The sequence below is a fragment of the Notolabrus celidotus genome, chromosome 17 (assembly GCF_009762535.1).
Source record: "Notolabrus celidotus isolate fNotCel1 chromosome 17, fNotCel1.pri, whole genome shotgun sequence".
NCBI lineage: Eukaryota > Metazoa > Chordata > Actinopteri > Labriformes > Labridae > Notolabrus > Notolabrus celidotus.
Genome location: NC_048288.1, coordinates 6,107,721 through 6,124,485, shown reverse-complemented (window position 1 = coordinate 6,124,485; position 16,765 = coordinate 6,107,721). Strand labels below are relative to the sequence as shown.

Below are 16,765 nucleotides of genomic sequence, written 5' to 3'. Positions count from 1 at the left end.
TAAACAACACCTTGAATTGTATGAGAGTGAGCCGAGCACAGGTTGAGCTTTTGTGAATTTTTTTAACAGCCGCATCCCACCAGTCCTCTCTCAAATTCAACCCTAGTTCAAGCTCCCAGTCATTTCTGACTTTAGTGGTTAATACTCTATTTATATATATATAGTTTGGTCACTCTATTAAAAGGACAGCATCAACATTAACACTTTCTTGTCACTCACTTACTCGTCACAGAACCAACCAATGAGAGGGTAGGATGACCAAGCTTCAGGTAAACGTAATGAGTATCACAGAAGTGCTTTCAACATGTTTTGGTCACAACTACAAGATGCTTTACAAATGATTCTAATATTATAAATACACAAATAATAACTTTAGTTAATCTGTGTGTAAATAGTAACTCTATAAATAATATAAACATATTTTAACCTTAACTCAAATACATGAATTGACTTTCCTGTTAAAGTTTCCAGTTGTGACATTTGCCTTGTTTATTTTTAAAGATGTGTGGCCCGCATAGCTCAGAGAAGAAGGAGAGCTGAATGAGGACAGTTTCATGATAAACCGACCGCAACAATAAATTATCCCTTAGATATTGAACTGCTTACCAACGACAGGTTAAAGCTCCTGTGAGGAACTTTCTGTTTGTGTTGACTTTGGCGCCCCCCCTGTGGACTAAGTGATCTTGCTTATTTTGTCCTGTACATGTGTAAATTATGTTATCTCCTCCTGCTTTCAACTACTATTTCACTCATCAAGCATATTTACTGCAGAAAAAGGGTTTGTATTGACATGCTGTCAATTACCTCATCTGACACCTACCCTCTCACAGCGATTTCAGGCTTTAAAATAACAAAACAGAAATGATCAATACCTTTTCTAATAATCTTGTTTGCTTTTCTAGGTCATAAAGAGGCATCACTGTTCATTTCAGTCCACTTCATGACCACTCAAAAACTCTTCACAGGAGCTTTAAGCAGAAGCAATATGAAAGTCCAACCAAATGTTTATTCATATTTCTAAAGTAAATACGGAGGCTGATGTTGGCTGAATTGCTTCTAATGTGCTTGAGCGGTTACACTGTGAATATTTTCATAGAATATACATAGAATAAAGGTTAAAGAGGCCTTTGCTTGATTATCTTCACATAACTTTCTCATTGGTTTGTAATGGTCTGAACACAAAACAACTTTAAGCAAAGCGAACATACCTGATTATGAAAGGGATTTGATGCCCGAGTTAGAAACATTTATCTCCCTCAGCCTTTTAATTCAGCCACTATCAGTATTTGGGGTATTCCACAAATGGTATGATCCATCCCAGAGTCACCCACAAGCCAAACGCCAATAAGGCCTTTTTAGCCCTGCTACAACAAACACCTGAATTTAACTTCTGGCTCTCCACCAAACAGGATTCACAATGTTGTTACTACAACCATGTGGGGTCGAAAAATAGCACCATGCCAACTGTTTGTACTTCAGGTTGGGCCAGGTCATTGATAAGGAAATGTATAGTTTAGTCAGTTAATGCTTAATAAAGTTGCTATGTACTCTGCATGCTCTGTTTTGTAGTGAGCTCACAGATCTAACAGATCTACAACGCTGAGGAACATAAAATCTATCAGAGGATCAATTAGTCAGACTTCTCCCTCCAATCTAACTCTTTCTCTCCATGAAGCATGTCTGTCCGCACAACGAGGAGATCTGTGCAAACTATCTGGCCATAAAAAGCTGGAAACGTCAGTCGACTTTGAACTTCATATCTGGAGTGATTTTTTTGACCGGGTCACCCTGCACCAGCCGGGGGAGGATTAGACCGAACCGATCAGACCCTGTGAGCAGCACTCAGCTTCCTCTGATGTGTTGCACTTGACTTCAGACTCTCTTGACTCTGCAGCAGACAACATGTCTCGTTTCGCCGCTCGTCGTGTTTTCGTGTTAGTTTCTCAGCACGCTGCAGTCAGATCCACGGTGTTACCGAGGAGGGTCCCTGCATTCATCCGCGCTGTGTCCACATCTCAAGGTACTGAGGACCTTTAAGATAACTTTCTGTTTTCGGATCCAGATACAGAGCGTGAGTGGAGCTCAGTCTGCAGACTCCAGCAGGTGCACCATGCTGCAGCTTTGTAACAAATGTTGGATCTTAAGACACAAATCTAACAAAAGTTATAATCTGCTATAAATTATTGTTTAAAAAAAAGATGTGGTGAAACCTGAAGAAGGAGTTCTTGTTATAATTTGAGATTTGTAGAACTTTACAACTCTTATAGGAGATACATATGATAGTATTATGACTTTCATAGTTACGCACATAATGCTTTTCTCTGTCTACATCTTCAGGACATGTATGCATCCTTTATGATTATGATGAATGGATTTGTAAGTCCTCATTCTTTATAGAAATGAAACCTCTAACTTCCCTGTAACCTCTGTTCTGTGCAGGTCTGCAGTCTCTTACCCGTTACAATGAGACCAAAGACTGGCACAAGAAGCTGACCCCAGAACAGTATGTTGTCACCAGAGAGAAGGGGACCGAGGAGGTGAGTGTTGTATACTTATACACAAATCAGTACAGTTAATTGTGTCAGGCTTCATTATCTCAGTCTGACCCACTTACTGTCTCATAAAGTGTGGTGGAGGTGGACTTTGCTCTGCATTGTAATGCTGAACCTGAGTCAGGGTCAACCAGTTACTGTAATGCACTTAACAAATCATTAACTGGAAGACAAAGACAGTAACATGGTTTCTTCATTATTCCTGCTGTTTCTGCTCTAACGCTGTGTTTGTGTGTGTTTTAGCCCTTCAGTGGACTCTACCTGAACCATTATGAGGTGGGGATGTATCACTGTGTCTGCTGTGACTCTCCGCTTTTCAGGTAACCTTAAAAACACCATGTTTTCATGTCAACACAGGCATTAAAGAAAACACCCAGTGGCTGTTTTTACTACAATTATATTCGGGGAAAATGAAAACTGAGGTGAAAGAGAAGCAGCTGCAGTTTTTATTTGTAAAGTGTTAAAACTCATTGAGTAAGAGTTCCTCCTTGTAGTTCAGAGGCCAAGTATGACTCTGGGACAGGCTGGCCTGCATTCAAAGAGGCTCATGGGACATGGGAGAGGGATGAAAGCCACGCCTCCGTCATTCGTCGCCCAGACAACAGCCTTGGAACCGCTAGCACAGAGGTCCTTTGTAAAAATGTGAGTTGTGTTCTGAACCTTTAGGCCAAAGTTCATGTTTGCTGAGTGTAGCTCTTCTTGTTGATATATTAAAGTCAGCAGTATGATTATAGTACTCAAACCTTGCATTCATTTATTTATTTGCTGCAAAATTTCTACACTTTTTTAATCACTCATGACTTCTTTGTGTGTCTGATGCAGTGTGATTCCCACCTGGGTCACGTGTTTGAAGACGGACCGGATCCCACAGGTCAGCGGTTCTGTATCAACAGTGTTGCACTCACATTTAAACCCAGAGAAAACAACAAGGCTGACACACCTGAAGAAAAGTGAGGAGACACACGTACTTTACAAAACCACCGAACACATCCTCACTGTACATCTGAGTACACGTCCTTTTTCTTTTTAGGCAGACAAAACAAAGATTTGAGAGAGTTGAAGCTCTTATTCTATGGTTTGGTGAAGTGTGGCACAACATGTCAAAATGTAGATGGAGAAAGAAATCCTAAATAAATCTCAGTCTGTTCAGAACTACAGGAGAGAAGGTGAAACAAATAGACTGCTTTTTAATTGTTGAATCATTTTTGAGTGTTAAACTTAAGTGTTCCTCACTGTAGTTTTTTAACTTGTCTCACTGGTGTTTTAATCCTCTTCATTTTGCTGGACTTATCTTGATGTCTGAACTACACAGGGCATGAACTATAAACTGTATATTATATAAACATCCTGTATATTATATTCTGTATTCAGGCAATGGCATGAACTAAGAGGACTTGCTCTTTGTTTTTAAATCGCTGGAAGATATGAGATTGCTACATTGTGTATTTTTGTCTGGCGTCATATTTACAGATTACATTGACTTGTAATTCATCAATAAATGTGAACTATGTGAATCTGTGTGTTATTATCACTGATGGTAGATGTTATTAAGACGTTTAGGTTAATACTTGATGACACTTTATGGCTTTCTGCACGCATTGCCTCATCAGTGCCAGTAAACCAAGTTAATATTAACCCATCAGGCCATCCTCTGTTTCACAATGTTTGTCTCCTGCTCCTGTCTTGTTTACGTACCTCTTCTGTGTGTCTTTAAAGTTGAGTAAAGCAGATTGGAAAAAGTACAGAGAGAGAGGGAATAGAGAAATAAAAGGGATGCAATAGTTAAGAGAAAGAAGACAGACAAAGCAGGCACCAGAAGAGTCGTACAGGAGGAGAAACTCATCCCTGAGAGCGTTATTGTCAGTGCTATCATGGCTGGAGTGTGGCGTTGTATGCTGGCAGTGCTGGCGTTGATGTGTGTGTGTCTGTGGGGATTAACTGAGGCTGTAGGGGGGGCTGTAAGTCGACCAAGACCCCAAAGAAGACCTCGTAAGAAGCCAAAGGTTGTTGCTGATGACCTGACGCCTCCTGCTCAGAACATAGACATACAGCGGGTAAGATATCATCATCAAAGGATCATGTACGGGACAACGGATCTGTTTGGCTTTCTGTGTTATCTTTGCATGTCTTCAGGAGTGTGTATGAAGTGTGTTTTTGCACGATTATTTCAAACTTTAAGAGATTTGTCTTTTCTAGTTGGTCTGTTTAAATGAAGCCACCGAACTAAACAGGTGGAGAGCTGTATTTGCATAATGATTACGCATCATGTGGACACTTTTCAAAGCTAGACACAAAGTTTATTTTGACCAGACAGAAACAGCAAAGGTCTCTTTTCGTTTTGTTGACTGTCTCTGGGCAGATGAGTGCAGCTCCAGCCTGAGTGTGCCACATTAAACAGTTCAGTGTGCCGTTACCTGACCTTTGCCCACTGCCTGTTTGATGCTGCTTCCTCCTGTTAGTACCACAAAACCAGGATCAATGATAACATTTCCCAAATCTGAGCTAGTGCACATTACAGGGGTCCGATCAGAAAGTTATTGCCTGGGGCGCTGGTGGCCTAGCGGTCTAAGTGCCCCACATACAGAGGCTACAGTCTTCGTCGCAGGGGTCGCCAGTTTGATTCCTGGCCGCGACCATTTCCTGCATGTCTTCCCCTGCTCTCTACTGCCCACCTTTCCTGTCTCTCTTCAGCTGTCCTATGGAATAAAGGCAAAAAGCCCCAATATATAACTTTAAAAAAAACAAAAACTTATTGCCTAGCACCAAATCCCAACAAATGTTATCCTCAGACTCTTTCCAAACAGAGCAGGTCTAGACCGTACTCTATGTTCTATTATTAACAAAGACCCAACATCAAGACAGGATAAGATCCAGTCTCATCTTACAGACAGGACTCAGTCTGATCTCATCTTAATCCACCATAAGCAGAGCACTTTGTAGCATTTAGCAAGTTACAGTGGCAAGGACAAACTTCCTTTAACAGGCAGAAACCTCCAGCAGATGAAGAGAGAGAGAGAGAGAGAGAGAGAGAGAGAGAGAGAGAGAGAGAGAGAGAGAGAGAGAGAGAGAGAGAGAGAGAGAGAGAGACAGAGAGACAGAGAGACAGAGAGACAGAGATGATAGTGGTGAGACATAGTAGTAGTTGTAGCAGCTGGAGTCTGGCATGTCCACAGCAGCAGGACGTCTACGGCAGAGATCCAGAGGAACCTACGAGACAAGGGAGCTCAGGGACTCCAGAAAGGTCTATGGTTCATAACTTTAATGGGACAGGGAGAGTTAAAGTAAGTGATAGAGGGGGTTCAAAAACAAAACTATCATAAATTATCATTTAATTATTAAAAATTCAAGTTACACCTATTTGGTATAGAATCAGATAGATAGACCTTTATTGTCATTACAACAAGTACAAGGCAATTACACTGCAATCTTTCAGTGCAAAAACTACATCAAGAAATAAAACAATATGTCAAAAACAGACAGGCAGACAGACAAACACCCAAAAATAGATGAGATATGGCATATTGGTAATGGTATTGTAAGTGAGATATATTGCACAGTGGGTGTTAGGCTGTTTTGTGTGTTAAGTGCAATAATAGCTCGGAGATACAACTGCTTTTAAGTCTGTTTGTTATTTAATGATCCTGTAACGTCGACCACAGGGCAACAGTTCAGACAGATAATGTCTGGGGTGTGACGTGTCCTTAAGGAAGCTGCAAGTTCTCCTGAGGCATAACAAAAATATGTGAGAGTTTGGACATGGCTTAAATATCAATTAATTGAAATAAAAAATGTAAATCATGCATGTAACATTTAGTTGTGTTATCTAGCCAGCACAGTCATTATAGCTTTATAGCATACAAACACACCTACCAATAATGAACACTGAGAAGAGGGATGATTTTCCTCGTCTCTGTAAATCTAGTCCCGAACAAACCTTGCAGTCTGGCCCTGTTTGCATGCCTCAAGGTAAAGAAAACAGACATGAGGATTTGATTGTTACCTTTATAATTTTCTATAAAGGAAAATGTTTAAACAAAATTTTCTTCAACAAGAGAAACATCCAAACATGTTTGCATGCCTGGTTATGGATTAGTTTGAAGGCTGCGATGTGGACATGCTGTGTAAGTGTATCTCTGATGTGTTAGGCAATCAGGGGATTTTCCCTGAGATAGAATTTAACACAACAAGCAGATGTAGATGGGTCAAGTTGGAAGTCTTTATATGTAGCACTTGATTTTGAGTAACCTTTGGAAGAATGGGACAAATCCAGAACAGCAAGGGTTAACTGAGTCAGCTGAAAAGATGAAATATTCATCAATCACAGGTACAAACTTCTATTTCTAGAAGAGAAACTGACTCACTGAAATGCACCCAAAGCTTCTGTTCTATCAGTAAATATAATCTCTTTCTGGTTTTGGAGATTTTATAGATTTCTTGACACGTTTCTGCTTTATGCTCTGCAGATGATGGGACGATGGTACCTGTTGAACACTGCCTCCAAATGCTCGTACCTGATTAACCACGGCACCAAGGTGGAGGCCACAATCATGACCCTCACTCACTCCTCAGACCAAACACTGTCTGTCAGCACAAAGACACGACAGTAAGTACTGATAGGGCTTTACTGAGGAGGTTGACTCTGCAGTACTGAGATCTACCAGCAGAGGGCAAAGTTACTCTGTGAATGTCTCTGACAGTGCTCTCGCTTCACTTTTCAACCACATGTGTTTGGTTTTATTTGTGTTTCCTCAACAACAGGAAGGACGAGGCAGGACAAGTAAGTCGTGGCAGCTTATTCAAAAACAGTTCGGGTCAGCTGGACCTGGATCTGCAGAAACACAGGGAGCACATTGCACAATGAAAAGAAAAAACACCCACAGGCTGTTTTTTAGTTGAGTCCAAGAAATCTTTGTTGGGATTTTAAAGTTATAAACACTGTTTGGCTCCAGCTGAGGACACAGACTTATTGGTTCTTTTTATCAAGTGAGGTTAGAAAGCTTCTTCAATTTTGAGCCTCGGGCTCACACATCTGGGCAGGTTGTGTAACGCTGAGTAAAAAAAAAAAATTATAAAAAAAGTTTTTAATTCTTCTAGAAACTTATGAACACATGCACAGACTCCAGCGGCAACAACTACTACTATCCATCTCACAACTATCATCTCTCTCTCTTTATCTCCCTCTATCCCTTTCTCCAACACAGTCTCAGCAGATGTGTGTCTAACATGAGTCTGGTCCTGCTGGAGGTTTCTGCCTGTTAAAGGAAGTTTGTCCTTGCCACTGTAACTTGCTAAAAGCTGCAAAGTGTTCTGCTCATGGTGGATTAAGATGAGATCAGACTGAGTCCTGTCTGTAAGATGGGACTGGATCTGATCCTGTCTTGATGTTGGGTCTTTGTTGATAATAGAACATAGGGTACGGTCTAGACCTGCTCTGTTTGGAAAGAGTCTGAGGATAACATTTGTTGGGAATTGGCGCTTTATAAATAAAGATTGATTGATGCAGAGGACAAAGATACTCTGATGGTAGACTAGTCAGCAGTCTATACCAGTCAAATAACCTCTCCTCTCCTCTCCTCTCCTCTCCTCTCCTCTCCTCAGTAACCACCAGTGTTGGGAGATTTTACAAATCTACGATATCTCTCCAACCCCAGGCAAGCTGACTCTTAAAGGTCAGTCATCCCTCTTTTTTCATATCTGATGACGTAGAAGCAGGATTGTGTTATTGAGTCGAGGTCACTGTTGTCTCTTTCAGGAACTCGTCCTGAGCTCAACACTGAAATAGCGATCGGGGAGACGGACTATACCAACTATGCTGTCATGTACTACCAGAAACAGGGAAAGATCACCGTGAAGCTGTATGGTGGGTTCCTTAGTCATGTGACTTCCATCTTTTACGACAGCACTGAATGTGAAGAAAATGCTTTTGTGATGTTTGTTCTTTTGTCCTGCGTGCAGGGAGATCTGTTGACGATCTGTCCGAGCCGATGTTGACGAAGTTTGAGCAGCTTGCTGAAAAGCAGAATATGGGCCTGGCTTACCTCTTCCCCTTCCCCACTTACAGTATGTCCATCACCTGCACACACCTGGCACATCACATGATGTAATCTGTTGGAAGCTGCTACAGTAAAGTGAGGCGGCACAGTAAAAACTCAAACCTCAGAGTCTTGCTTGAAGGGAATTTAAGTTTTCATCAAACCTAGAAAGTAGAGCAGAATGTGTGAAGCTACTTTTGAGATAAACGAAACAACACCTATATCTGATATCTGACAGATGCAAATGTTTAAGGTGTATGTAAATAACTGTGTATTATTGTCCACTCTGCAGGTCACTGTGGTGACGTGGACCAGGACCATGTGATCAGTAAGTTAATAAAACGTTCACACAGAAGGTAGATATCTTTCTTCAACAGAGAGAAAATTTGTGATAACTGTGAGACTGATTCAAAAAGAGGACAGAAATACAACTTTTATTCCAGTTCTTCAAAAAGTTTAATCTGCTAGGGATGACCCAGATTTGGGACTCCACCTTTTTGCTCTCCGGGGTCAGGTAACCCAGGGGTCAGGTCAGGTAACCCAGTGTCAAAAGAAAAACAGAAAAGGATGAACCTTAATCTGATGTGAACTTTCATGGATGACTTAATCTGGATCATCAGTGTTTGAAATTGGTTGGTGTACTGCATACTCGAAAAAGAGATTTGAGTATTTAGCTTATTTTAGAAGGTGTCCTTTGGGTAAAGTAGTCTTAGTCGTTAGCAGGGGTGACATTTGATTTCAACGATTCAGGGGGAAAAATTTAAACTCAACTAAAAAATAAATAAAGACTCAAAACATCTCTTGCACAGGTCTGAGTGTTGATGCTGTCAGTCTGTTAGGGCCGTAAAGAAGCTTTAAAGAAAAATCTTTAATACATAATAATGCACTGTAACTTAAACAATTCTGCTTCAGCTTCTGATGTTACTGCTTTATTCAATCTTCTCTCTGATTTTTAACGCCTTATTTTCTGTCATGACGTTTGAATGCCTTAAGTGAAGCTCTTTGAATATCCTCTCTTGCTGAAATGTCTGCCTTGCTTTGGCTTACTTTGTCCACAGGGGACTCCAAAATCCATTCAAACAGAAAGATCCTCACGGTTACTTATGATAAATTATTTATTTTTGTTAGTGATGCTGTTTACTGACAGATTTTGTTTGGACAAGAGCCTTTATTTTTTTCAAAGCACTATAGCAAACCTCTTGGACTGTGGCTCGGACATGATGTAAGTCCAAAAACTCTTCAAAGTCTTCAGTTTCAACATTGATGTAAAGATGTTGCACTGTCTGATCTACATTTTATTTATCACATATTATTCCTGTAATCCAGCCTGGTCTGTTGGACTCAGGATGATCCTGATGTTGTGCATCAAAGTTTCCACATCGCTGCTCAAAAGCTGTGAACAACAGAAACTGAAGGTTTGATTTTCTGAGTTCTGATCAGATCAGATTACCTGAGCTCATCCCGTACGTCTAATTTTCTGAGGAACAACGTGTTTCAAGGTTTGATTTAACCTGATATCTCCAATCTGATCACCTTTAAATGACTACGCTAAAGCTCTTGTTAGAGGCTTCTTTACAGATGTTCAGGACAACTTTACAGAAGTGCTTTATAGTTTATATGAGTTAAATAGTTCTGGTTTCTCAGTCTGAAGTTTAGCTTACAGGCCTAATGTAAGGTAAGATGAGTGTTTTAGGTCTAGCTGTTAGTACGCTGCAGTACATTCAGACTCAAGGTCATGCTCTGAAGAAATGCTTCAGACTCATTTCACACATTTCTTCTCTGCAGAGTGAAACTGTTAGAAGCTTAATACGTGCATTTCTTTACGTGCACATAATTATTTAAACTATACAAATCCACATCAGCTGTGAGCCTGACACTGAATTCACATCAATGATTCTTTTGTTATATGTAGAAATATGAATAACCTATCTTTCTTTGTTGATATTTTGAAATTAAAATATTAGCTTTTAGTAGGAACTGTTTCTGCAGAAAAACAACGAGAAGATGAAACGGTAGAGTAATAGCATTTGAATTAAGGTATTTCAATAAGATGGGCTCCTTTCACTGTATCAAATGTATCATTTACCGTCCCCATGTACATGGTAAATTGCTAATAACCATACTATATTAACCGTTGGTGACGAGAATATATATATTTTATTGATCTAGTATTGATCTTGTAAACACCTTCTGGAGGTTCAGGGGAAGAACTCTTGAAAAAGTCCAGCAAAAGTCCAGCAAACGTGGATGCAGTGGAGGACACTTAAGCCTTTCTAAAGACAAAGAGGAAAAGGAAAAAGAAAGAGGGAGAGAGAAAGAGAGAGAGAGAGAGAGAGAGAGAGAGAGAGAGAGAGAGAGAGAGAGAGAGACAGCTGCTCTTTAAAGAAAAAAAAAGACCTGTTGTGACCTTTTCCAACATTGTTCACGTTTCCTCCCGGAGGCTGCGCATGTGTCAGACTCAACTTGTGTAACAATCATTATTTAAACTTTGTCAACAACATGTTATCCAATCTCCAGAGCATGGTGCAGCCCAGCCTCTTTTAAATAAAACTATTACCTTGAATTTTACAGACTGTGTTCCCACATGCTGAGGAGGCAGAACTTTCTCCTGTGCTGCGGACGGATCCAGGCCTGCAGTGAAGTCCTCACGCAAATATCTGAATATTGTAGGATCTGAAAACGTGAATGTCAGCAGGAGAGCTGCAACAAGGTCTTAAAACTGTAAAACTGCTACCTTTGAATGTTACCAGGTACATTTAAATAAAAGAAATGTATCATGCGTATCATCATACTGACATGTTTTCTTTTATTTAAAAAATCCACAAAACTCTGATCGACAACTCACTGAATTTGTGGTCAGATTCTTTTACAAGGTTTATTATAATTATCTAACCCTCCTATCTTACTTTATTTACTCAACATTAAGTTTCGTTTGTTTAATTTGCAAATTACATCATTTTAAATTATTCACAATATGCTCACAATACTTTGTTTCTTGTGCATGAAAGTGAGTTTATCATGCTTTGTTTTTAAGCATTTACAAATGTGTAGCATTTTTTGGAAATTGACTTTAGAGTCATGTTAAGATGTTTTCTTTCTTTGTAACTAAAACAATGAACATACTTCCTCCTGTTTTAGTAATACTGCATATAGTAATTATTTTTGTTTCACTTTCTCTATATGAAGACTATAGACATGCTTTCTTTGTTATGAGAAGGAGAGTAGATTTTCTACTGTTTTTCCGGTGCTCTTTTTCTGTGCAGTATATTTCGGTCTTGTGCAGAAGCCATGCAGTGGAAGTGAAAATGCTGAACAAACAAAAACTGGTATATAGAAGTGTAGTTTTGGTTCTGCTGACTTATTCTTTAATACAACATGTTCTTCTTGACTTAGAAGCTCTCTTTGTTTTCCAGCATTCGATGGGTTAAAAAAGTGCTTCACTGTATGTATGAGCCTCTCTGTGAAATTCATTTACATTGCATTGAAATGTATGGAGTGATTCGAGGAAAGTACTGAAGCACTTGAGGCAACGGTCGCAGTCCATCTGTATGCATTCGGGGGTGTGAGTGAGGACACAGAGGAGGGGGGGCGGGGGGCCGGAGTTAATGCAGCTCAGATGTGGAGCCTCAGAAAGGGGTTGGGAGAGTTCTGTTACAAAACTAGCTTACCAAATATGCATCTTAAAGCTGCTCCTAGCTCCACCCAACACCTCTGTCCTGTGTGTGTTAGTGTGTGTGTGTGTGTGTGTGTGTGTGTGTGTTACATAACCAGCTGATTACGAGTCAGCGCCTGTCTTAACAAAGGGAGCTCTGATAACTCCATCAATACGTTTGAACAAAGAATTTACAGCTAATTAGCACATTTGTGTACAACTCAATGTAAATCATGTACTTTCTGCACAGATTTGGGTGGTTGTAGTTTATCACATAAAACAAAGATTTAGGCAACATTTGAGGTTGAGTAAGCTGAAAAAGTCCACCTTAATCTTATTTTTCTCATCCAATGTGTTGTTACAAAACATGGAGGAGTGAATTGCATCTTAAATTCCTCATATTTAAACTTTAAGTGAAAGAATTGAAGCTCGTGAACGGACTAAAAGAAACAATCTATTCATTGTTTCCCCTGATGGAAGGTTTTTAATGAGAAAAACTATCATTTATTTTATGGCAGGGTCTCTAAATGTCTCTGCTTGTGATGCAACGCTGCAAGAAAATGAATGTTACTTAAGTCAGTAAAGAGAGTGATATAACTTTATCATGTTGCAAGGGAAGTTGGCTCTTAAAGGTAATTTCAGACCTTTTTATTGGGTGCAAAAAGTGCTGCTGATTCCTTCTTTATTTCATGTGTGTGTGCGTTTTGTCCAGACCTTGCCATGTGCCATATGGTGAAGAAATCTAAACTGTTACCAAACAGATGCTTTGACGGTCCAAGCATTCAAGAGCATTTGTGACCCAGCAGGCAGAGAGGGAGGGGTAGTAAAAGAACCCTATTATGTACCCTTTCTCCCCTCTTCTCCCACCACTACCTCCTCCCCCTCCATCCACACACACGTGCCAGTTGTGTAACAGCAGTGATTTGCATTGCAGTGGGTGAAGACCGAGGAGTTTTTGTAATGCAGAAACAAGCAATAGAAGAGGGGGAAAGAGGAGGAGAAAGAAGGAGGAGGAGGGGATCGGGGAGCAGGATATAAGGAGCCTGCAGTCACCTTTGTTTGCTGCACTTCTTCCTGAAACTTCACTCTCAGCCTGAAGAGACAAGAACACTGCAGAGAAACCATGAGGAGCACACTGCTGAGGATGCTGGCCGCGCTCATGTGCGTGCTGTCGGTGTGCGCTGAGGTTGCGCCTGTTGCAGACTTTGACCTGCAGAAGGTAAGACATAGGGAGAAACTTTACCTTTGTATGATACATTGATTTCCAGTGTAGTCACAGTGAACAGGACAAAATAGTTTACATAGTTTGATGTCGTGTTACTGCAACTCAGAGGCAGCAAAGACTTGTTTTACTGTTATATTGCATTTAATCAGAATTTACTGAATCAAACTCACTGAACCGATCTTCTTTCTCTCAGATGACAGGCAAGTGGTACCTTGTTGGTTTTGCCACCAACGCTCAGTGGTTTGTGAACCACAAGGCAGGTATGAAGATGGGCACTGCTGTAGTAACGCCAACTGATGTAGGAGACATGGACCTTGCATATGCCAACCTAAAGTAAGTCATGCATCCAGCTCACAGTAGATAGAGTCACCTGTAGAAAAAACAAAATATTGAGCACCGTTTTCTTTCCTGCAGTGCCGATGGAACCTGCTGGAGGATGACCCATCTCGCCAAGAAGTCAGAAACTCCCGGACGCTTCACCTTCCACAGCAAGCGTGAGTACAGCCACACTAATGTTCGGACACACAAGAGTGACACACTCATAGAGATCCAGCACCCTGACCAGTCTATTTCTGCTCTCCTCAGTTTGGAACAATGACAACGACATGCGTATCGTAGATGTTGTGTATGATGACTACGCTCTGGTCCACACCATCAAGACGAAGGAAGGAGTGTCTGAGGTCCTGAACAAGCTCTACAGTAAGTCTGATGCAGTCACATCACAGCAGAATAAACCAGTATGTATGCATAGTTACCTAAAATAATTGATGGTTATAATTTCTGCAGGCCGTGGTCCTGAGGTCAGTGAAGTGCTGCAGCAGAAGTTCACACAGCTCTCCCTCCAGACCGGTATCCTTGCTGACAACATCGCCATCCTGCCTAGAAATGGTACGTCATTAAACACTCAACAATGAATGCATTTAGATTTTTAGGAAACAGTCAAGACTCCTACTCACTCACCTTTTCTTGTGTTCTCACAGGCGAGTGTACCGAGTACTGAGGAGTCCCCTGCTGCTGCCAATCCTCCAATCTGCATTATTTCCCGAGGCTTTCATCTCCGAATAGTAAAACAGAGGTGTCTGTGTAATCACAATGCTACAGCTGAGACAATGAAGCATTTAGACTTCAATCCCTGCTGCAGACCAAAGACCAACTCCAATCCTAATTCAGACCTCAATCTCTCAGTTTGCGCATTAACTGCTGCATCAGAGTGGAAAAACAAAAGGCTGATGGAAACAAAGGGAAAGAAACTGAGACTGTGAACGCTGTTTACTTTTTAAAAACACTTTTTGTAACTGCTGATTTTCTTTTTGTTCTTTTTGTTGAAGCTGTAAGCTAATAAAACATGTTAAATAAATATCATTGTGTTCAGAGTGATTTCTTTAGGTACAAAACAAGCATTAAAAATACAAGTCTGGTAGTATCTGAATGTCTAGGTGCAACACTGCCCTCTAGTGGTCGGTCACTTGCAAGGAACTGGAGCTTCAGAAATAAAATTTCTTGCTAACATATAGATAATAATGGCAAGCTTACGCAAATTCCTGTTGTTTGTCAGTGTAAATAAAAACAGTTACAATATAGAGCTTTGTTTGTTGCTTTAGCTGTCAAACGGTCACCACAGCTATAGTGTTTGCACTGGGCGTATGTTAGTTTGTTTTATGCTAGTAGCATCATGGTACAACAACAATTAATGAAACCTGTTGGTGTTTTAAAAGGTGACTTACAAATAACCTTACCATTTGGGTTGTGGATGGTCGAGGTGCAATGTAGACACCAGATAATAACAACCAATCACTGCTGAATATGAGAAAAAAGGAGACATAACTGTCAGTGGTGTACTCGGGATGTTTGAGGGGCAGGGGCGAAAACCAAAAAAAGGGCACCTCCTTTCAAACACCTGAAAAAGGAAAACACAAAACTAGTTACATATTTATTTACATATTATTGATTACAGTACATAACATAACAACATAACAACCTAACAACACAACATTGACCGGTATCCAGAGGGCACCTTTTCTACTTTTTATACACTTCAGGGGCAACCAGACTGTGGCAGTTCTGGGGAGGGGCCTATAGGGGTAAAACTGGCACTAAGTTCCAGTCGGACCCCTTAGAGCGCTTCACTGCCAGAGGCTCACTGACTGATGCGCTGGGGAAAGAGAGACAATGAGAGAGAGATGGAAAGTGACCAGAGGTGGTCGATCGACATAGCGATAAAGTCAGGAGCACTTGTAAGTGTTTCACAGCGGTTACACGTCCACAAATTTGTGTTCAGTTCAGTTCAGTTCAGTTCAGACAACTTTATTAATCCCTGAAGGGCAATTCAGTTTACAGTTTACCCTGCCTTATTGAAACAATCACAATTATTAGGGAACAAAAACAAACAAATGCAAAACATTCACAGCAACATATAGAAAACCACATTCACATGTCAGTGCCAACAGATCAGCAGGATCAGCAATAAATACATTAAATGCAATAAATACAATGTCAAAGATGCGTTAAGAAGTAAGACACACCTGAGACTGCAAATTTAGCATAAGCCTCAAATAAGTTCCAGTTTACCTCTCAGTATTTAGCAGGCTGATAGCTGAAGGGATAAATGAGATCGAGTATCAGTTTGTTTTCCTTAGGGGTGCATGATAGCGCCCCTCAGGGGGCATAAGAGAAAAGTCAGAGGAAAGAATGTGGCAAGGCTGATCTATTATTCCTGCGGCTTTCTGGACCACATGTTTCTTCCAGAGGGAGCTCAAGTTCTTCATCTGGACTCCAATAATCTTGGAGCAGACTTAACTGTCCTTTACAGACAATCCATTAGACCAGCAAATGAAGGAAAATGTTAAAAGACTTTCAATAAAAGAATGATAACAACAAGAAAGGATGCCCTCCGAAACACTAAAAGAGTTCAGCTTCCGCAACAAGTAAATCCTTTGATGACTACGTTTCAATTCACAACAATTTGTAATGTGCATAAATGCGCAGAAAGGCTCTAAATTTGTTTTGCTTGCTCCTTTCTTGCTGTGTGTCTCACCATTTTGCCCTCTGTCACTGCCATTACACCGCTATCTCTCTCCAAACACAGGTCAGCAAATATCACTTTTTTTGTTAAGTCTTTAGTGTCTCTTAAGATGCACATGTTACATTTATAACTGTTTCAGACAGACAGAGAGCAGATGAGACAGACAGCAATGTCACCATGGTCCATGTATGACTTTTATTTGTCCTGGCCTGCAGGCTGCTGACAGGGAGCTTTACAACCCTGCATAATGATAAGTAAAAAAAAAGTATGAAAATGAAAATA

The 16,765-nt window shown here is 40.5% G+C and overlaps 3 protein-coding genes across 3 annotated transcripts; all 3 read left to right on the top strand.

The window, feature by feature from the left end:
- Positions 1-351: 351 nt before the first annotated feature.
- msrb2 (methionine sulfoxide reductase B2) lies at positions 352-4,066 on the top strand. Its single transcript, XM_034707074.1, has 5 exons — positions 352-2,020; positions 2,440-2,537; positions 2,796-2,872; positions 3,047-3,194; positions 3,375-4,066. The coding sequence occupies exons 1-5, from the start codon at positions 1,903-1,905 to the stop codon at positions 3,504-3,506; spliced, it is 573 nt and encodes a 190-aa protein (XP_034562965.1). The 5' UTR covers positions 352-1,902; the 3' UTR covers positions 3,507-4,066.
- Positions 4,067-4,423: 357 nt separating this feature from the next.
- c8g (complement component 8, gamma polypeptide) lies at positions 4,424-11,349 on the top strand. Its single transcript, XM_034706714.1, has 7 exons — positions 4,424-4,606; positions 7,016-7,155; positions 8,151-8,221; positions 8,305-8,412; positions 8,508-8,612; positions 8,877-8,912; positions 11,156-11,349. Exons 1-7 carry the CDS (start codon positions 4,424-4,426, stop codon positions 11,173-11,175), a joined length of 663 nt encoding a protein of 220 aa, XP_034562605.1. The 3' UTR covers positions 11,176-11,349.
- A 1,931-nt stretch (positions 11,350-13,280) lies between these two features.
- On the top strand, positions 13,281-14,818 carry LOC117829035 (lipocalin-like). Its single transcript, XM_034706546.1, has 6 exons — positions 13,281-13,455; positions 13,655-13,794; positions 13,876-13,955; positions 14,047-14,160; positions 14,248-14,349; positions 14,442-14,818. The coding sequence occupies exons 1-6, from the start codon at positions 13,360-13,362 to the stop codon at positions 14,459-14,461; spliced, it is 552 nt and encodes a 183-aa protein (XP_034562437.1). The 5' UTR covers positions 13,281-13,359; the 3' UTR covers positions 14,462-14,818.
- Positions 14,819-16,765: the final 1,947 nt, after the last annotated feature.